The sequence below is a fragment of the Odontesthes bonariensis genome, chromosome 10 (genome assembly GCF_027942865.1).
Source record: "Odontesthes bonariensis isolate fOdoBon6 chromosome 10, fOdoBon6.hap1, whole genome shotgun sequence".
In the NCBI taxonomy this organism is placed as follows: domain Eukaryota; kingdom Metazoa; phylum Chordata; class Actinopteri; order Atheriniformes; family Atherinopsidae; genus Odontesthes; species Odontesthes bonariensis.
Window position 1 is genome coordinate 10,904,360 of NC_134515.1, and position 21,425 is coordinate 10,925,784.

A 21,425-nucleotide genomic window follows, 5' to 3' on the forward strand; every position below is an offset into this window, starting at 1 on the left:
AACATTAAAGTCTGAAAATCATCTAGAATTTTCCTAGAATGACTGTGACAAACTCCTCACTGTTAAACTAAATGTAGAGTCATATAGAAAAATGACTACATGATGAATACAAGCTTGTTTTCGAGCTTCGACTGCCACACTTTAATTTCCCAACATTTGGGGGAAAACCCCTGACCTCAGTTCAACAAACTAACCCTTTTACTTTGCGATTAAGCTGGAAAATATCGATTTAACACCCATTTTTAATTGTTAGAATACCCCAAGATTGGTTTTTCCTCCAACCTCTTTGAAATAATTCTTCTAAAAAACAGCAAATATTTCAAGAATTTGCATCGATAAGATCGTGAAACCGAAGTAATAGCCGAGTGAAAGAGAAAGTGACCTTGCTGCTGCTTAGGGCAGACGGATATTTCATCAGCTAACACTAAGGGCACACCTGCCTCACAGCTATACCCACATCTGCCAACGGCTTTGACTGCATCCCTGTGAGGAGGCGTCAGGGGAGGGAAGGAAGGAAGAAAGAGGGAAATAAAAGACGGGAGAAAAAAGACCCAACAGAGTCCCGTGTGGTTTTTCTTTTTTACAGAGAGACTCGTGCGTTTCAGAGAAGGTGTGGGAAGGCTTTGAACAGACGAAAACCACAGTGATGACATTGTGAGGTGGGGGGGGGGGGGGGGGGTGTAGCGGTAAACCACCTACTGACACGTCAACAGAGTCGGTTTCTGGTCAATTAACGCGGGAGACGTCGCATCGAACCGTCGGCCCAAAAGGATCGACAACGCGTTACAAAACAAGTTGAAGCTCAGAAGGGAAGGAAGTGGCATCATATGATCATGGCAATGCCCCCCCCCCCCCCGTCTGCAGGAGAAGTGAAACAGTGGAAATGAAAGACTCGACGCACCGATCCATTTAGCATTTCAGATGAAGTCATTGACTTCTCCAAGTCTGGGTTACACCGACATACAAGCCAGTAACCACAAGCTGTATGAGCTCATAGATTTGCCAAATTAGTGTTGATCACACTGATGAAAACGCTAAAAATACCTACGAATGCTCACCATGGGAAATGAGATCAACTTCTTTGTTGTTAACATGTTTTCACCCCGTGTCCATCAACTCGTGGACACATTTTAGTTACCATGACGAAACCCTGATGAGAAATTTCCATCACAAAAACAAACAAAAAAACCCCCCGCAAACTACTACTGAAGACGTTTGAAATGTCTTAATTACAGCCCAGAGCTCTCAGAAAAGGAAAATCTCTCCTTCACGGTGACATTAAGGTTAAAAAAGAAAATCTATTTATTAAAGAGATACCTGCTAAATTTCCTGGAAACGAACCCATCGGGTTCATTGTATGATAAAAGCGATTAAAAGGTTTTATGTTTTAAAGCTGTGATGTGGGATCCCCATTTTTCAGTCAAACGCCGAAATACATGCCAGATATTTAAAAGTACGAACAGCAGCCGAGCCAAAGTCTGCCAAAACAAAAGGTTTCTTCAAGCTTTCAGCCACAAAGATGTCAGTTTCCATAGGATCGACCTTCGACCTGGTGTTATCCAGCGCCGGGGTGGATATAAACAGCCCCTCCCCTCCCGCTCTCCTTCATACCATCAAATGACTGCGACAAAGGAAAAGAGCTGACCTTAACTGCCGTCCAAGTGAGCACGAGAACACACAAACACACACTCGGGCTGTACTGTACCAGGACGGACCACTTTATATCTAACCCTAGATAAAAATTTTTAAAAAAAGCAAAACAACAAAAGCTTTCGTGCAGCTGCTTCGGTTGGAGAAAACAAGAGAAAAAAACAAAAACATACTGATAAAACGGTGAGATGTGGGGGGGTAGCGCAGAGCACGGAGCCAATCAACTGACCAGAGTAAAACAAAGGGCTATCTGTAAGAGCCCTGGACTTCATCCTGCCCTGTGATGAGAACTTCGATCCCCAGGCAGGCGGGCGGGCGGGCTGAAAGAGAGCTACAAAGCCCCCAGATGTAGCCTGTTAAGCTCCTTCTTCGATTCAGCTCATTGAGCTCCGAGCTGCTGATCAATTAGAGGACGGCTGAACCAGCTGCTGACCGCAGAAACGTTGCGTTTTTACTGTTTTCCCAACAGAAAACAGTTTCTTTGCCCACTTCTGCAGTCATATCTAATCTAGAGTCTTTTCTCCACACCCCTGCGCCGTGTCACGGCCGTAAGGAAAGGTCTGCTGCTGGGGGACCGACCTGCAGCTCGTGGACTGATGAAATTAATACTACGCTCTGACGTTCAAAGCTCGGCAAGCAGTCCAGCCTCGTGGCTGAGCAAAAAAAGGGCATAAAATGCATCCAGGACATGAACACAGAGCATTTAAACAGGTTGAGTCTTAACGGAGTCGACCTGTTTGCATACAAGCAAACAAAAAGCAGCAAATAAACACATTTCTACAAGTAACTGGAAGCGTAAGGATGGGAGTTAACACTGTTTTCCACCCGGCTGATGCCAGGTGGGGTGCAGAAAGTGAACACTTTAAAACAAAAAACCCTTTGAAACACTTTAAAACAGGCCTGAAAACCTTTTTACCCAATGTTTTTAATGATCTCCCTTTAAATGCTCGGTCCTGTTTTTATTTCTTTTTGCATTTAAAAGGACTCACTACTTTTATTTGTGTATTTTATTTGCATTTTACTGTCCCTGCTTTTGATCTTAATATTCGTCTTTTATTCCACTCTAGCACTTTGAGATTTTGTTGTAAATGTAAAGTACGTTATAAATAATTATTATTATTATTATAAAGTGAAATATCAACATGGAAACTTCCCATGCAGCCAGTCTGAGCTAACCTCACCCAAATATTCAAACGCAGCTATGTTAAAGGGAGCTTTATGAGGCACACTCTGTGTTTCTGAGACTCACCCATCCTCCCTGGCTCTGGATCCAGGGCTGAATGTGGTTGTCCAGGTAGACCGTCATCCACTCCACGATCCTGCCCACCAAGGGGCTCATCTCCTTCTCCACGCACTCCACGCACAGCGCCCCGCCGAAAGCGAAAAGCCCCACGATGCGACCCCAGTTGACGCCGTCCCGGAACACCTCGTCCATCACGTTCTCGAAGCTTTGGTAGGCCGTGGCCGGCGTGATGTGCAGCTGGCTGTGGAGGTCGCTGAAGGCGCGGGCGTACCGCAGCTCGAACTCGTTGGCCGTGTCTCGGAGGGCCTCTTTCACCGCGTCCAGGCGCGTCGTCGTCGTCGTCGACGGCAACGGTTGCTGCCTCAGAGGGGACACCGGCGGGGTCCCGGGACTGGTCCCGGTAAAAGTCCCGTTGGCGTGCGTCTCTGTCCTCTGCTCCTCGCCCAGACCCCCGTCCCCGGCACCAGTCCTGTTCGGAGGCTCATTGAGCACTATGTGGTTGAGAGGATAGTTTCTCTGGGAGAGTTTATACTTTATGTAGAAAACCACCAGTTCTCTGTTCTGAGACATTTTGAGTTCAAATATCCTTTCCCTCTTTGCTCCAGTCCAGTCTTTCTGCTGCTGCTGCTGCTCTGTCGTTCAAAGCCTCGCCGTGTTACGAGTGAACACACACCGTGCTTCTCCCTGAGTTTCCCCTCTTCAGACCACCATGGTCAGCTGACGTCCACAGGACACTTGGAGGGTGAAAACCAAACCTACACAAGGCTGACAAATCAGCTCAGGCCCTGCAGAGAGACAACAATGAAAGGTCAAAGTCTGCACGGCACATCCATATATACGATAATCTGTGTGTGTGTGTGTGTGTGTGTGCACACAGGGACGGCTGCGGACTCTCAAATTAAATTCGGACAAGGGGGGTCAAAGACCATGTCTCTAATTGGGCTGTTGCATATGCAGCAGATGGCGATAATACTAATGAGACAACGGTGGAGTAAAAGTGCGTTTGGGAAGGAGAGAGTGAGCGTGAGAGGAAAGTGAGGAGAGATCAGAGAGACGCTCGATGCTCCACGCAGACAGTCCCCGTCCTTATCAGTGACCTCCGACCTCCAGCCTGAGCTTTCAGACACCTTGTTTGTCTCAGCTCCAGCTACTCTGCTCTCAAACTGATCTGCAAGCTGTCACACTTACACACACACACACACACCCTTCGAATCTGCACCAGAAAACCGACATCCGACAAGTCGTTACCCCAACAGTGATGTGAAATAATTAACACACTTTATCCCCGTGCCCTCGTGTCGCGGTTTCCATTCAGTCTTTAAAAAACGGGCCCGACGCTCTCGGCTTTATTCCCGAATGTGTTTACACAGAATCTTAAAACGCAGCATGATAACGATAAGATTCCTCCTCTATCATATCGTAGAAGTCAGCTGCCAGTACTTGTCCCGTCGGGGGTGTCTATGGCTGTGTTCGAATTGCATACTACTCCTACTACTCATACTAACTTTTTGAGTTAGTATGAGAGTTTGAGTAAGCGAGAAGTTCCCGGATGCATACTAGATTGGCCGAAATGTTGGGTGTGCATCATGAGGTTACTACTCATACTCAAACTACCCAAGATGCAACGTAACGTGGCCGATCGTCATTTCCTGTCAAAACGGCAGTTTCAAGCTAGCTACAACGAGGGTAGGTTCACTTCCTGTTTTCAAAACAAAAGCACCAATTGTATCGTAATGGCTTTGCCTACGATAAAAGGCAACAGATATTTTATTTTGTGAAAATAACCGGAAGTGCCTTGCTCACTACGGCTAGCTTTAGTAGCGCCGAATTCGTGGGAACAAAATTGTAAATTGCCGGTATTTTGTCAGATTTTCAACACGTTGGGGATCTAAACGACTACTTTCTCACCTGAAAATGTTTCAAATGTTGCTAAAGTTTACAGAGTTTAGAGCTTAAGCGAAATCAGCTCCAGGCCAGCTGATTTTGGCTCGGGCAGGAGAGAAATGCATTGTGGGTAAACGCTCTGCATACTGTCTGATCGATGAGTATGTAGTATGTGGTTTCGAACACAGCCTTTGTGTTTGAGCTGCACAGAATGCAGCGAACTCGCACTAAACTCAAACTCACAAACTCTACAAGCAACAATTTCTTGAGTAATTCTGTGGTTGAGCAGCGATGCATCAAGGCTCACATGTCAGAGCTGAGGTGTTAAGGTTTTCTAAATAAAAACACGCATACTGATGACCATCATTCACAGAAACTTCCACTCGTTATAAACAAAAAGAAAGAGTTTGCAGCGACCAGAATTCACATTTGAGGGAAAACTACCGGTCAAAGAATCTGACATCACAGCTATTTTGAATTTTAAATCATTTTGCAGCTTCCAGATGCTCAAATGTGATGATTTAATGGCTTTTTTTCCCCCCCATGTGCAGTAGCGTGGAACAGCCCTTCATTTGTTTAGAAATTGCCAGGGAAACAGGAAATAGGTGCAGTGATTTATTGCAACATGTGCAGACATAAATGAAACTACAGTTTGTGCAGTTCTAACAGGCTATACCTTGAGTTGGGGCCTCTTTTATCTGCTCGGATAATTCACAGGTCAGAGTTAAGTGGCTTAACAAACAAAAACACATTCCTCTGGAAGTGTTCAGGTTTAAGGCCCTGGACCGAAAATGAGTGAAAAAGCAGCAAAACTCACAAAGAAAAACCTTTTAAAAGACCTCGAGAAAGCCTGGAGAACCACTGAAAAAGATTACAGGAAAGTCTGGCTGCTTGGAAGCTCATTAATCAAGTAAACAGAGAACATCTCAGGCATGACAGCTGACATTTTTCACGCATTTCACAGCATGTCAAATGACTGAGAAAATAACAGTTTACTACATATTAAATCTGTGCTGACATAAGGAAAAACATGGAGCCTCTTCGTACGTTAGCGGTGATGATTAGTATCTGTTGCTGTTAAAACCCAAAGGATACAAAGACAAGCTGCTGCGCTGCTCCAAGCTTTGCTTCAATGCCACTACAAAAGCAAACAGCGGCTTTTTTCTTACATCACGACAGCGGCACCAGCTTCAAATCATTTCCGAAGACATATCAAAGTGTTCTGAAAATATTTCTGGGCATGTCCTCCAGGCGGTTTAGTGAATTAAAGTAGAGCTGCATCCCTGAAAACAAAGAGCAGCTGACTTCCGAAGCCCTTCCCTTGTCACTGTACCCGATTTTACTGGCACACACACACAAAAAAAAGATGTGGGAGCAACACTGACCCGCCAGTGATCCCAAACTATCTGGCTGCCATGTGGCAACCTGACCTTCCCTGTAACAATATTGACATTTAAGCTGATAAGTGGTTGGACCTAATAATTAAGAGTGCCACAGAGAGATGGATGGATGGAAGCTCCATGCAAATGGTGCTGGCGTCATTACACAACACACAAAAAAAAAACTATTCTTCCTGAGAGCACAACAGAGGCCAGAAACCAGATCGTGCAATAGATCTGCTGTAGTTCCAGTAGAAACTTCTAACAAGCAAGCCGTGTTATCCGTAAAATAAAGAGAAAACAGCTCAGCATGGCCGATAAAGAAGCAACCAAGGCGGCGGCAGTGTTTACAATGGCCACATGGTCCCCAGCTCCCAACACGTGGCTGGGGTTTTAATAGGCCACCACTGATGTAAACACTGCGTAGCTCCGACAGGAACACCAGCACAGAAAAGTAGCACTTGAACAGACATTCGCTTAAATATTAACTATTTTTTTATGTTTATCACGGTGGAATCTGGACTGTCACATACACATAAAGCAGTCAGCTTAAAGGCATTAAACATTATTAACAGGCTGTGTCAGCCCCCCCCCCCCCATCCCATCTGCGATTTCATTTACATCTCCAGGCGAAACATTCACATAAAACTTCAATCCTAACTCTCTGACATAAAGATTGCTTCAGATATGAGGAGTAAAATATCTCACCAGCGCTGGATAATAATAAAAAAATAAAAAATAAAAATAAGCCAACCAGGGGAGTTTATCTTCTGTCCGGTCTCCGCTTCTTTCAATCGGGGGAGAAAAAAAAAAAGCTCGGAATCTGTCAGTGTGTCGCTTTGTCTGTCCAAAAGCTGTCAAAACGCAGGAATGATGTTGGATAGTCACTTTGAATGCAGGACTGCGTGTGTGTCGCTCGTGCCCGCCTACAAACCCAATCCTACGTGCACGCCCCGCCCAACCCCGCCCCCTATTACGTAACAGAACGCGTTCGCGCAGCTCCATCGATCCTGTAGAAAATTCTCGCACTTTCTGGTTTTAAAATCCCCCAAAAACGCGTCAGTTTGGTCATCCAACCTGAGGCGAAATTACACCGTCTTCCCTCTTATAGGTCATTTAAAAACCAAAAACACTTGAAAAGCCATGTAAATTAATATTTACTCGATACTCTGCTCGTAACTAGCACTTGGATGTCCACTCAGTGTTCAGAGCCTCTTTAGCTTTCTGAATAAACTGAAATCTTCTCCGTGACGAACACAGTTGGCATGAATTCAAATATTTGCAATTAAAAATGAAAAAAATAAAAACGTTTTTTTTAAACTAAAATTACCCATTGGAGGAACGGTGGAGCTCCTGGAGGGCAGCGCAGGCCATCCCCAGTCTCCTGACATTACCCACCGGGGCCTGGACATTTAATCACATCACATGAAGAAGACGAAAGACAAAAAAAAATGCCACTCTGCGACACCACCCTGTTCCGGCTTTAAAACCGGCTTCACCACAGCAGTAATGAGCATTTCAACACGCAATTCCTGAACGAGCACTGAGGGGCAGACGCTGCTCCACCTAATGCTAACATCACAATGCTAATATCACTGAGGCGGCTGCAGCGAAGATGGCTGTCACTGTCGTGTGCAGACTCATAGTGGCAAGCTGCACCGCTCATTAACGTGCATCTGCCGGGTAAAAGCAGCCGCGGCAGCTCCTAATTACAACCGGAATCAATCAAGAAATACGCCCAGCGTTCAAAATCTCTCATTAACTAAATAAAGGTGGCGTGTTTTTCCAAATCTGTCGACCTCTTTGCTGTAGCAGGAAGGAAAATCCACCCTCACTGGCGCTACTACTACTACTACTTCTCGCATAATTTCACCAACGCCATTGTCACAGACATCCCCAATTGCGTTCGTACGTTGACCAAAAAGCTCTTACTTGTAGGGTGGTCTCCACAAAATCATCGTTGGTGGCCTACAAACCGATCCCCGGTAGGAGCGATCCAATCCGTCATTGCTAGCCTGCTTGGCTAACGCCGACAGGGTCGCCTAGCCCAGCTACTAGTTACCGCAGGTCCGCCCACAGCTACGTAACCCACAGTGCCAGCCTGGCTCAGATCACTCCAACCAGATGGCCGACGAGCTCCACGTACATTACAAGAAATATAATAAAGGAAACAAACCTAATCTTCTCATTGATTTCATACGATTTGCGGGTTGTTCACTGATTTAGTGATTCGGGGCCAACAGGAAAGAAGTTCCAGGTACCGTTAGCCGTGGCTGGCTAATGTTAGTGCTAACCGGCTAAAAGTAGGCAAGTTTAATACAGCATCACCACTGAACCCTGGTGTGAGTGGTAAGAAGTTAGGAGTTGAGTGCAACGGTCACATTTTCAGTGCTTCCCTGTTTACTTACTGCTTTACTGCTTGATAACGTTCACGTTACATGGGCTCGTGTAGCAGCTGTTAGGCATCTTTCCACTTAATTTGACAACAAAAGATATGAGGGGTCTCCATAGTAACCTTTGTTACTAGCGCTTCCAGCCAACTGCCAGTTTGACCACAGTGCCACCCTGCGGGCAAACTAAGAAAAATGCAACATTGTTCCACATTTTTTTCAACCCTCTCTCAATTAGATTACACTTTTAAAAACTCAACATGCTGAGGCTAAAAGTGGCCTCAGTACCATTTGCCCCAAAACTGCAGGCGAAACGTTAGCTTTAGCTATAGCAGCTAGCATGAAAAAAAAGAACATATGCTAATTTCAATCTGATCAAAAATAATGGGGGAAAAAAATCATCTGATCCTTTTTAGATCTCAAAATCAGGTGAATACGACCCCACATTGCACTGTGTTGTTATTTATTTAACGAAAACCAAGTAAAAAATAAAAAAGCTGGATTATGTGTAAAAGTCCACTCTTACTGTTTCCATAAGGATTAGGATGGTTTGTAGAAGCCTAGTGCTGCTAATCAAATGCTATTTATTATTAATTTAAAAACATGTTTGTTTGTTTTTTAAATGATATTGCTGGTCTGGAGCATTCAGGTGTGTGTCAACACTGTGACAAGGAAGAAAGACATCAGTAACTGTTGCTGCCCACCAATCTAGGAAGGTTATAAGGTCATTTATATAGCTCCTCGCTGAGCTGCGTCTCTTGGTCCCTGGGCCTCTTCAAATCTAGGCTAAAAACTTACTTATTTAGGATTGCTTTTAATACCCAGTAGTATGATGACACTTATCTGATTCGATTTTGTTGTATTTTTATTGCTTTCACTGTTTTTTTTAATGTTTTTACTTATTCTTCTCTTTATTTATAACCTGCTGTAAAGCACTTTGGTACACCGTAAGGATTGTCTGTAAAGGGCTGTATAAATAAAGTACATTTACATTTAAAAACACTTTAAATCTGTGATGCGACAGTGAGAGAGATCATCTATTTGAGACAGTCTTCCCAAGAATGGACGTACCAGCAAGTTCACCCTGAACTTCTAGTTAAAGAAAAAAAAGGCCCACATCTCAGACTCTACAGGCCTCAATTAGCATGCTAAATATTAAAGTTCATGACAGCACAGTTAGAAAAAAAAGATTGAACAAGTGTGGAAGACCTGAACCTTGCTTGAAAACCAGTGGTGGGACCTTAAGAGAGCTGATAACATCACACAGAAAACCATCACTTCAACTTATTGCTGCTGAAGCTGCTTCTACGAGCTGCTGGAACATGGAGTGGACTTAGTTTTGTTTAGGACATGTTGTTGTTCATCTTAGGTTGTATTTACCTCATTGTAAAACCTGGTACACTGGAAAAAAAATCAAAGTCTTACCAAGTATATTTGTCTCATTTCTAGTCAAAATATCTCATTACACTTAATATAAGACACAACTGCCTAACAAGTACTATTTCAGCCAGATATAGGGACTTGTTTGAAGACAATACATCTTGAATATCTTGTTAAATGAAGTCTTGAAAACAAATTGTTTCGAGTCGGATTTCATATGAAACAAGCTTTTTTTTTTTTTACATTTGAAGAGGTTTTTAAGCTAATTTCAAGATCACTTTTATCTCAAAAGTCCCAAATATCACATCTTATTTCAAGAAATCTTGACAAGCCGATTTTCACTAGTTCCATTGGCAGATTTTTTGCTTATTTCAAGCAAAAACGTCTCGTATTTGTTGTTTTTTTACTTATTTTTGGAGGGGCATTTTTTCCAGTGTAAGGTAACCAGATTACTGTCTTTTAACATTATGTCCTGATAAGTAAAACTTTAGAACTGGAGAGAATTATTTAAACCCTTAAATAGTTATTGTCCCACCTTTTTGTTGAATGAAAGTGTTTAGCACCTACCTTAATCTCCAGAATTGCACGAACAATGACTGGAATGGATCAGAATTCCGATTTATTGATTACTTCACCAAATGTTTGGAAGATTACATCACAACATTATGTATAGAACCGTATAGCACTTTCATTTCTATGTATTTTACATTGAAAACTTTACAGTCTGTACTTTTTCATTTACTGTATATATATATTTATATATATTTATATAATCCCTAGTTTTAGGGAAGAAAAGTAGACATCCATAGTTGCAAGGGAAGGAATGCTTTTCAAAAATAGTAAATGCACTTTAAATAATTACATACATCCTTCTTCTTCTCCAAAAAAAGGCATGGAATACACTACAGGGATCCACAAGATAGCAGAGTCTGTGGATGTGAGTTTTGGTTTTGCTCTGTTTCTGAACCCCTCCTGTAAAACTAAATGTAAAAGTGAATCAACACTGACAGACATTCCAAGTTAATACACTGCACGGTGTCAATACATGAGCAAACTGATGTGCAAAACAGTGTGTGTGTGTGGGGGGGGGGGGACGGACTGTGAGAGCTGGACGTAAAAAGGGCCAATTGATAGATCGGTCGATTCTGAAACCAGAGCCAGACGAACCTAGCGTGAAGTTTACTGGGTCAACAACGAGCAGGAATGCATCACAGGGGGGAAGAGATGAAGCCGATATTTCACCCAACATTTCATTGTAAACAAGAAATTACCTCGAAAAAAAACGACAAAAACAAATTAAAGCAAACGAGCAAAAATAAATAGGTAAAAGCTCAAGAAAACACGACAGGACGGTTGTGCACGAGAGCAGAGAAATCATAAACGAAGCTGCACAAGATCTTTGATAGTGTTACCTGCAGCTGAGGTTTCAGTCTCTCCAACAACAGCAACGGCCTGCTACCAAATAACACCGATATGGGTGGGGGGGGGGCGTAAACTTTAAAGTAACAAGTGATGCTTTAGGTTGGGAACTGATAGAACGTTCTTTGATAAGATCTTTTTTTTTTTTTTTGACAGGCACAGGTGGCCAAAAACTCGTTTTTTTCCCCCACAAAGAACAAACCTAAAGGTTCATCAAACTCAGCGGTATCCTTCAGTGTCTCTTTGTTAAGCAATTTAAAAAAAAAAAAAAAAAAAAAAAAACACAACAAACCTTTAGAACCAAGATCTGCAACGATAACAATAAATTATTTCCTTTCTGGTCACTGAGATGAGAGCGATGGGGACGACGAATGACAACAGTCAGCAGGGAGTGTCGGTCACAGTGCTGTTCATCCCCGAGAGAAGGAAGGAAGGAAGGGACAGGGCCGAGGTTTTTCTACACGCTAAGCACAGTAGAAAAGCTCAACACTTAAATGCAAAGTCCTGAACGGAAACCGAAAAGCTACAGTCTTTTTCACGCTCCTCCTTAACTCTGCAGCCCGTCTGAGCAGTTCGATCCAGTCCCAAAGAGAGGAGAGAGTCCCTCAGACCTCATCATCTGCATCCGCCGCCCCTTTTTCGTTTCCCGTTACCCTTCCTAGGAGGCGGGAGTCCAGGCAGGCGCCCCCTCAGCAGCGGCGATTTGGAAGACGGAGCCGATGCGCAGGAAGAAGCGCCTGAGGACGGCCCGCAGCTCCGGGATCAGGTCAAACTGCATCATTTCACACAGGTGGGGGTAGTAGCAGGAGGCGTGAGGCTTAAACTAAAAAAGGAGAGAACTGGGAGTTAGCACCACAGAGCAAGCCAAGCCATAGATTTCACACACTTTCTCTCATGTTTTCAGACGTAAAACACAGTGAGCGGCAGGCCAAAGGTCGTGGCTCTGGACGTGTTGGCGCTGCTGTGAGCCCATCGAGCCCGTTTGCTGCATGTTGTTCCCATTAAGGACAATTTCACTGAATCACAAAGTGCATTCAGGCAAATAAACACAATTTGTTGTACTTAAAATGTGTTTAAATGTCTCTTGCACAAGAGAATGGTGCCAGCCAGTCCAATTTAACTGTTTGGGTTTTTTTTTTTATTCGGCGGTTTGCTGCAAGGCGCCAACATTTTCTACTGTTTCGAGTTGAATGCGAGGTTGTTTTCTAAATAAAAACTGTCCGAGTTTTGGCCCAAAATGCCAAGAAATGCTGAGTCATGGGCCACAATGAATCATCCATGCTGACAGTGCATGATTCATGGATGACAGCAAAGGAACAAATGATTAAATGAAACTGGAATAAATGAAAATATTGAGCTAGTTGACATTTTTATAAAGTTTTTAAGTCTATTTTGACCCAAAACCTTTCTTTAAATTCTGATCCGGGTTGAATTCTAACCACAGCTCTGAAATGCAGCTCTTCACCGCTGCATTTCTCACTGATATGTAACAGGAAGCGTCTGGTTTTTGCGTTCTTGCCTTGTTATCGGGCAGCCGTAGCGTCCTGGTGAGCAGCAGCATCAGCAGGCTGTTCCAAGCCTCTCTGTGGCTCTCCGAGGTCAGACAGATGAAGTAACCCAGAGCTTCGCTGCACACCCTGACAATGACATCACATACACAGTTATGAGCACAATGACCACAGTGTTACAGCTGCTGCAGTAAAATGAACTAAATCTTTAATTAAGGCACCAACAGCAGCTACTAAATGATAAATATCGCAGTAAGTGCAGCTGCCAAGTGACAAACACAACAAGGTGATTTGCACCAGCATGTCGATATATTCCACAAAACATGCACACGGTGTACAGCTCATGAATCTATAATGAGGCATGAGCCACGTGTCAGAGTACGGCTCATTTACCACAAAACAAATGGCACAACTGCACCTTCTGCAAATCAAACTTATTCATCTAAAGCAGAGATACTCATTGTGCGGCTCCTCAAGCTCTAATTGGCGGCTCGCACTCGCATAGTAGCTTATAACAATATGGTAACAATAACAATACATTTTTTCAAATAACACACAGCGAATACTGCACAGTATTAAGTATTTTTATTAAGTATTAATTAAGGCTTAATGGTGTTTCCTAAAGGGGGCTCTGTTAAACCTGGCAACACAGCCCGCTTAAACCACCTCACACCTGACTGCAGTGCATGCTAGCTCCTTTAGCCAGCGCGAGATGCAGGCACCATGGATCGGTTTTTGATTTAAAAATCAGCACAAAAACCATGCTCATCCTGAATGTCTCACTATGATTACAACAACAAACTACAAATACAACATGAAGAAAGTCAAGGACATGCATGCCAGCTTCCGCTCATCCCAGTATTAAGGCAAATATGGTCTGAATTGAAAATGTATTGGCTGTGTTGTTTCTTTTTTTGTGGGATGTTTTATATGTAGAAATGCATATTTGCAAAAGGGGACTTTAGTATGTTGTGGTAAAAGTGGCTCTTCCCTTGATTTTGCTCTGCCAATGTGGCTCTTGTGAAATAAATAGTGAGTATCACTGCTCTAAAACTTAATGAGCAACAGAAAGCACATTTTTTTAAAGGTCACATTTGTTCTGTCAATTGTTTTATTCTCTGATCCTATGGCAAGACCAAAAACAAACAAAAAATAAGCCGAATTAAGTCATGCATGTTGCTGAATTTTGATATTTCATTGCACCATTAAGCTCCTCTGTTATTCAACGTGATAAAATAAAAGTCACACTGGTGAGCTGCACTGCTACCGTAAAGTACATCCTTTTGATGCGATAACGCCTCCTACACATCAAGATAAAGTCGTATGTTTCACTCACAGCAGCAGGCGTGTTTGAATGTCAGGCCACGAGGGCCGCAGCTGAGGGTCAGAGTACATCCTGAACAGGATCCTCAGGCTGCAGGCGAGGCTGCTGGTCTCCTGCTTCAACAAGTTGGGCTTGGATTTGCCCTTAAAGCCTGGGGGCAGAAGCAAATAAACTGCCGTTACAAACAACAACAGAAGCCTTTAGCAGGTGGTCAGGAAGGAGAATATTTAACTGCACTGCTCCCCGTTTAATCCGGGCTGGCAGGTCACATGTCTCACACTGCGTCTACCAAAGCTAAGACAAACAATGCCAATAACACTTTGTGCCTTATGTTACGCCGAAGATTTTATGACATTATTTTACTATTGGTTCAAACACAAGGCTGAAAAAAATAAGACTTTCCAGTAGGGACGTCCCAATCCGATCACGTGGTTTCTGACTCGATCGGAATCGGACGTTACATCCCGATCAGGGATCGGATGTATAGCCTGTCTATATATGTATATTTATTCTCTCTCTTTTTTTTTTTTAATCAGAACTATAATTTTCCAAAACAAATGGGTAAAAAATAACAGCTTAGTATTTACTGTTATGTGGTGGTACAGAGTCAGACCGTCTCAACCATAGACATAATATACGCAGACGCCTCAGATTGACGCTGCTTATTGGAGCTGACGTATCAGCACGGCCGCCATCTTGGATGGGTCTCCAATGCCCCCACATTGCATTTATTTCACCTGAGGAAGGTGTTTATCTCCAACTACAATAATCAGAGCTCCCCGAATTTTTATGTCTCTGGTCTCAACTCCACACAGAAACATGCGGCATGACGTCTCTTTACTGCCGTAAAGCGAAGCAGAACACGGCAGCAGCTTGAAGCTGGGGGCCGAATGTCCGCGGTGTGGAGGTATTTTAAAGTGGATGACAAAAACGTTGCGATTGCAAACTGTGAGATATGCAAACTTGTGATTTCAAGAGGTGGCGAGGACATGGCTAACATCGTTGATGAGAACAGGAACAGGCTCAAACAAGGTAGAGATGTTGGTTTTCATCAAGAAAAATGTACATTTCCTTCTGTGAAGCCAGAGGAGGAGAAGAAGAATGAGGAGTGCAGTTAAAGCACATTACTGGCCTTACTTTAGAACACTGTGGCACTTTTATTTGCTTACTTGTTGACATGCCTGCCAGGTATTTCAGGTTGAGCTGCTGCTCGTTTTTATATCAGACATTGTTGCACTAAACTACAATGTGAAGAATTTGTTTATTACTTGATTACTTGTTTTGTTCAAGCTACCTAACAGAAGTACTCTGTTTATAAGTGTTAAATGATAAAATAAGTGAGTAAAATAAAAAAATCATGATCTGTTTCTTCGCCGTTCTTCATTTTTTTTAATGCACTGTAGAAGTATCGGATCGGGACTCAAATTGAATCAAATGACTCGGAGGCAAAAAAAACCTGACCGGGACATCCCTACTAAAGATGAGATTAGTCTAAATAAGGTGTTTTAAAGAGTAATAACATAAACAAAACCTTTTAGAAGCTGAGGTAAGAGAGGGTTTTATCTTTCCATTTACCTGCCCTCCAGAGGGCCGTCCTCTGTTCGTTGTTGGAGTTGAAGTCCTTAGCGAAGGTGTGAGACTCTAAGAGACAGTCCAGCAGCTTGAAGAGGTGTGCTGATGTCATGTGTCTGTACATGCCCTGATCTGGACTGGACTCGCCTCCCTCCGTCTCAGACTCCTCCAGAGCATCCCGCTGGCAGGAGGACAGTTAGAGAGTTTTAATCTTATACGTCAGAGCTGTTCTTGGTTTGTCCTCACATGCAACACATCTGAACACCCAACCGGGGTCAATTCAGATTAAGAAGGAAGAGTTAAAGAGGTTTCACGACCCTTCTTCTTTCATCCTCAGCTGGGACACATTTAAAATGCCAACTTAAATGCCAACACAAACAGAGTCTGAAGTAGAACGAGCTGTTCCTGCGGAACAGCAGTGAGAATGCTTATGAGCTGAATGGTGATAGCTGACCACGCTAAAACAGCTGAAAATAATTCAATTTTAGCAGTAAAAACAGTTGCTAAGGTATTGGTTGAAGGAATTTTGTGATTTTTGTGTACTACAGAACTTAACATTGGAGTTAGTCAGAGAATTTGAGAGGTTGATCTCGGTTCAAGGCTCATAGCTGAAATTCTGTAAATGTGAGCTCTTTAGTAGTTACTTTGGCTGAAAGAGGACAATTATTCCTACATTTTAAGATTTAATTTACTTCTCTAAGTTAAACTGTATGAAAGTTAGAGGAATTTGTTTGAAAAAACTGAAAAATTTGAAACTTATCAGCACGCACTCAACTGTGTGCTCATTCATAAAAATCAAGAAACTGTTTTTGAAACTGTAATATTTCAAAATTGGCTGAAGATTTGAAAAAGCTGAAACAATTGGTAATAGCAATGTCTTGTGACCCATTTAAAGTTTGAATGGTGTCTCTAGCTGAAAGCATGCAGAAATAGTTAGGTTGGAAAGAGGGAGATGATTTGGAAGAGCTTAAAGCAGTTTCCATTCGTTTGAATGACGGGAAAATTTTAATAAAAGTTGAATATCTTAAAAAGTGTAACATTTTTAAAAAAACAAAAATTATAGCAGGAATCTGCTGAAAGAGCTGAACGTTTTGATACCAAAATTGTAGAAATAGCTGAAGGTATGCAGGAGTAGTTAGATGCCAAAAACTGGCGGAATAATAATAATAAAGAGAAACAGGAACTTAATAGTGAGAATGCCTTAAAGCATTCTCACAATAAAACCTGACGGTGTTCACATACAGCGGGCGTTTCTTCTCATTCTACCTGTGCAGCAGCCATGTTATCAGCGTCCTCCTTCTTGCTGGTTGCTGGGTAGAAGACAATGTTGTCTACGGTCTGGATTAGTTCAAGTTGCACCACACATTTAATCAGCAGCCCTGCAAACAGCTTCTGATCTGAAACTCACGGGAAACAGAAGTCTTTTTAAGTCCTCACACTGGCAACACCTTTTCCAGAAAAAAGACGTTTATGACTTTAGATTGATAAACAAAAACAATTGTGTGCGTGTGCTGTGCACTCACTTGCATTCGTCTTGCCCTTCCAGGTGTCGTCACTGGACATCTGGCTGTGTCCTCTTTCAGAAAGAGCTCTGTCATAGCTGCTCTGGGACTGACAGTCAAAGTCAGCATCCTGGACCAACAGTAACAAACATCCACATGTTGGTCTGTTACAGTGAAAACATCAGATGGATTCAACAAATTCAGAGTAGAATTTAAGATTCTTCTCCTCACATATAAAGCTCTTAATGACCGAGCTCCATCACATCTTAAAGATCTCATTGTAAGATATTTTCCTAACAGAGCACTTCGTTCCCAAACTGCAGGTTTACTTGAGGTTCCCAGAGTTTCTAAAAGTATGGGAGGCAGAGCCTTCAGTTATCAGGCCCCTCTCTTGTGGAATAAGCTGCCAGTAAATGTCCGGGAAGCAGACACCCTTTCCACTTTTAAGACCAGGCTTAAAACTTTCCTTTCTGATAAAGCTTATAGTTAGGGATGGCTCAGGTGACCCTGAAACATCCCATAGTTAAGCTGCTATAGGCCTAGACTGCTGGGGGGCCTCATCTGTCACACCTTTCCTCACTTTCCTCTCTTTATGTATATGTGATATTATTGTGGTCATTAACTCGTGTTTCCCTGTTCCAACAGATATCCTTTGAATGGTGTTACAGTGCCGCCGTCGCGGTGGCCCCGTGCCGCCGTCGCGGTGGCCCCGTGCCGCCGTCGCGGTGGCCCCCTGCCCCCCTCCCCACCCCCCCCCCCCCCCTCCCCATCCCCCCCCCCCCCTTCCCCTCCCCCCCCCCTTTCTTTCCTCTCAAACCCCAGCTGGTGGAGGCGGATGGCCACCCTTCCTGAGTCTGGTTCTGCCAGAGGTTTCTTCCTGTTCAAAGGGAGTCGTTCCTCTCCACAGTCGCCTCAGGCACGCCGCTCAGGCCGGGAGATTGGACCGAAAAACAAAAAGTTTTCAGTGCAATCTGTTGGTTTTCTTAGCTAGGAAATTGTTTTTGAATTGGCTCTATATGAACGAATTGGATTATTTTATGAATTATGATTATTATTAATTAATTGAATTCCAATTGGCTTGAATTGGACTTACTATCTAAGTGCCTTGAGATGACATTTGTTGTTTTTGGCGCTATATAAATAAAAATGAATTGAATTGAATTGAGTTATCAGGCCCCTAAAAGTAGAATGGGAGGCAGAGCCTTCAGTTATCAGGCCCCAAAAAGTAGATTGGGAGGCAGAGCCTTCAGTTATCAGGCCCCTAAAAGTAGAATGGGAGGCAGAGCCTTCACTTATCAGGCCCCTAAAAGCAGAATGGGAGGCAGAGCCTTCAGTTATCAGGCCCCTAAAAGTAGATTGGGAGGCAGAGCCTTCAGTTATCAGGCCCCTAAAAGTAGAATGGGAGGCAGAGCCTTCAGTTATCAGGCCCCTAAAAGCAGAATGGGAGGCAGAGCCTTCAGTTATCAGGCCCCTAAAAGTAGAATGGGAGGCAGAGCCTTCAGTTATCAGGCCCCTAAAAGTAGAATGGGAGGCAGAGCCTTCAGTTATCAGTCCCCTAAAAGTAGATTGGGAGGCAGAGCCTTCAGTTATTAGGCCCCTAAAAGTAGAATGGGAGGCAGAGCCTTCAGTTATCAGGCCCCTAAAAGCAGAATGGGAGGCAGAGCCTTCAGTTATCAGGCCCCTAAAAGTAGAATGGGAGGCAGAGCCTTCAGTTATCAGGCCCCTAAAAGTAGAATGGGAGGCAGAGCCTTCAGTTATCAGGACCCTAAAAGTAGATTGGGAGGCAGAGCCTTCAATTATTGTCCCCTAAAAGCAGAATGGAAGGCAGAGCCTTCAGTTATCAGGTCCCTAAAAGTAGAATGGGAGGCAGAGCCTTTAGTTATAAGGCCCCTAAAAGTAGATTGGGAGGCAGAGCCTTCAGTTATAAGGCCCCTAAAAGTAGATTGGGAGGCAGAGCCTTCAGTTATCAGGCCCCTAAAAGTAGAATAGGAGGCAGAGCCTTCAGTTATCAGGCCCCTAAAAGTAGAATGGGAAGCAGAGCCTTCCGTTATCAGGCCCCTCTTTTCTGTCTTCTCAAACCCCAGCTGGTGGAGGCGGATGGCCACCCTTCCTGGTTCTGGTTCTGCCAGAGTTTTCTTCCTGTTCAAAGGGAGTCGTTCCTCTCCACAGTCGCCTCAGGCACGCTCAGGACGGGAGATTGGACTGAAGACGAGTTTCTGTGCAATCTGTTGGTTTCCTTAGCTAGGTAATTGTTTTTGAATTGGCTCTAAATGAATGAATTGGATTATTTTGTAAATAATTATGATTACAATGAATTGAATTCCAATTGGCTTGAACTGGACTTTATTATTTAAGTGCCTTGAGATGACATTTGTTGTAATTTGGCGCGTTATAAATAAAACTGAATTGAATTGAAGAGTCCCTTTGATTGGGAAAAAGCAGCTCATCATGTGCACCACTCTTGTAAAGACACTGGGTGAGTTAGATCAATTTCTTACAAAGTGCTTTCCATCAGCAGCTTCTTCATCCTGTCCAGCTGGTCGCCACGTCAACAAACTGGTGTGAAAAGCAAACACAAAGACACACTGGGAATCAGGTGCTGGAAACTCAAATTCTGTCACAACACAACGGTTCAGCAAAAATGCAGCAATTCCTACACAAATGACTAACTCTGAAGCAGCTGACAGCATTCCCTTCATCATCAAAGGTCAATGAACTCACGCATGAGGGCTGGTGTTTTGGAAAATCTCCAGCATGCAGGAGCAGGTGACGTTCCAGACTTCGGGGCTGAACTTCTCCCCGTTCAGAATCACCAGGTTCTCCAGACAGTTTGTCCCCGACCGAGCCAGCTGTTCGTTATCTGCAGCGGAAAGGAATCAGCGTGCACTCGTAAAAAAATAAATAAATAAATAAAAGAAAATCAATTAACCCAATTCAAAAGACCCGAAGTTCCACACACAGTAAAGATTACCATTAAAATTCTGTCGTATTATAAATATAATGAGGTGGAACCGAGTGGTTAAGGTATCAAAAACCGTTTTAGTCTGGGCTGGATAGCTCTGTCAGGTGGCGCTGCAGCTCGTCTCAACATATAACCAATACATTTTTTTTTTAAATTTTTAAATTAATTTTTTAGTTATTATTATTATTATTTTTTTATTATTATTATTTATTTATGTTTTTATTTTTCTGTAGAGCACTTTGGTCAACTGAGGTTGTTGTAAAGTGCTTATAAATAAAATTGGATTGGATATGTAGCCAATAGGAAGGGAGCATCTCTGCCGCCGTAAAGCGTTTTTTTAAGGACTCAGTCAAGGTTAAAAGGCTTTGAATGAGCAGATAATCCATCTTAATAAGGAAGTACGTGAGGAACCTCATCTGAGTGTTGTAGACGGGCTTCACACTTCCTGTTGCAGTGGCTCTGGTCATGTTTTACTCCAGTGTTTTTCCCCTGAAAACACTTGTTTTGATGCCTTGCTGTCAAGCGATTCTAGCTGCTCAATCTGCCACTTTTTAGCATCTGTAATGATGAGGAAAGTTGTTTACTTCTAGGAGCAGCCCCAAGTGAGACGTCAAGTCAGGATGAGTCGAAGAGGAGGGCAAGGAGGAGGAGTTTTCATCCATTTTCTCCCTTGATCAAGACTGTGCGAGATCACTGGTAAATCTCACTTACGAGCTTGGTGTCCTGGTAAGACTATATAAGGAATATCAGGAATGTGGGTTTCACAGAGGAACATATTCAAGACGGCGCCATGTCTCTATCAGATGACAAGGGCAGACAGAGCAGCAGCAGTAAATGAAGGGTTGAAATGCTTACTAACAACAAATGGTGTAACCCTGGACATGTCCGAGAGGCAGCAAACCCCGATTATTAAACTGTTTCGAGTTTCCTTCGAGTCGGTCTGCCGATAGAGAGGGATAGTTCGCCTCTTTTGACATGAAGCTGTATGACATCCCATATTAGCAATATCATTTATGAACATCTTCTTACCCCCTGCTGCGTCCTGTGAGCCGAGTTCCAGCCTCGTTTTGCCGTTGACGAAAGTAGTCCGGCTAGTTGGCTGGGGCTTAAAAAGTAAAGCGTCTTGCTTCTAAAAACAATATGCGTTCAAAAGAGTAATACATTTGCATCACAAAATCGTTGTGCAAGAAAAAGTAAGTCCTCACAATCGCT

At 43.2% G+C, this 21,425-nt stretch overlaps 2 protein-coding genes across 4 annotated transcripts in view; both read right to left on the bottom strand.

Moving 5' to 3' along the window:
* bcl2l1 (BCL2 like 1) overlaps positions 1-8,233 on the bottom strand; it is a 35,534-nt gene extending 27,301 nt beyond the window's left edge. The window contains exons 1-2 of one of the 2 annotated variants that reach the window (XM_075476229.1): positions 8,089-8,233; positions 2,900-3,678 (exon numbers count right to left, since the gene is read on the bottom strand). In XM_075476229.1, the coding sequence (XP_075332344.1) occupies positions 2,900-3,463 (564 nt within the window). In that variant the 5' untranslated portion in view covers positions 3,464-3,678; positions 8,089-8,233. Of the gene's footprint in view, positions 1-2,899; positions 3,679-6,864; positions 7,076-8,088 lie in introns of those variants that run through there. The other variant, XM_075476230.1, reaches the window with a different exon arrangement.
* A 2,295-nt stretch (positions 8,234-10,528) lies between these two features.
* arfgef2 (ADP-ribosylation factor guanine nucleotide-exchange factor 2 (brefeldin A-inhibited)) overlaps positions 10,529-21,425 on the bottom strand; it is a 39,241-nt gene continuing 28,344 nt past the window's right edge. For both annotated transcript variants that reach the window (XM_075476227.1, XM_075476226.1), the window contains exons 32-39: positions 19,973-20,111; positions 19,750-19,807; positions 17,273-17,381; positions 17,016-17,146; positions 15,753-15,930; positions 14,190-14,328; positions 12,865-12,982; positions 10,529-12,168 (exon numbers count right to left, since the gene is read on the bottom strand). In XM_075476227.1, the coding sequence (XP_075332342.1) occupies positions 12,004-12,168; positions 12,865-12,982; positions 14,190-14,328; positions 15,753-15,930; positions 17,016-17,146; positions 17,273-17,381; positions 19,750-19,807; positions 19,973-20,111 (1,037 nt within the window). In that variant the 3' untranslated portion in view covers positions 10,529-12,003. The remainder of the gene's footprint in view (positions 12,169-12,864; positions 12,983-14,189; positions 14,329-15,752; positions 15,931-17,015; positions 17,147-17,272; positions 17,382-19,749; positions 19,808-19,972; positions 20,112-21,425) is intronic.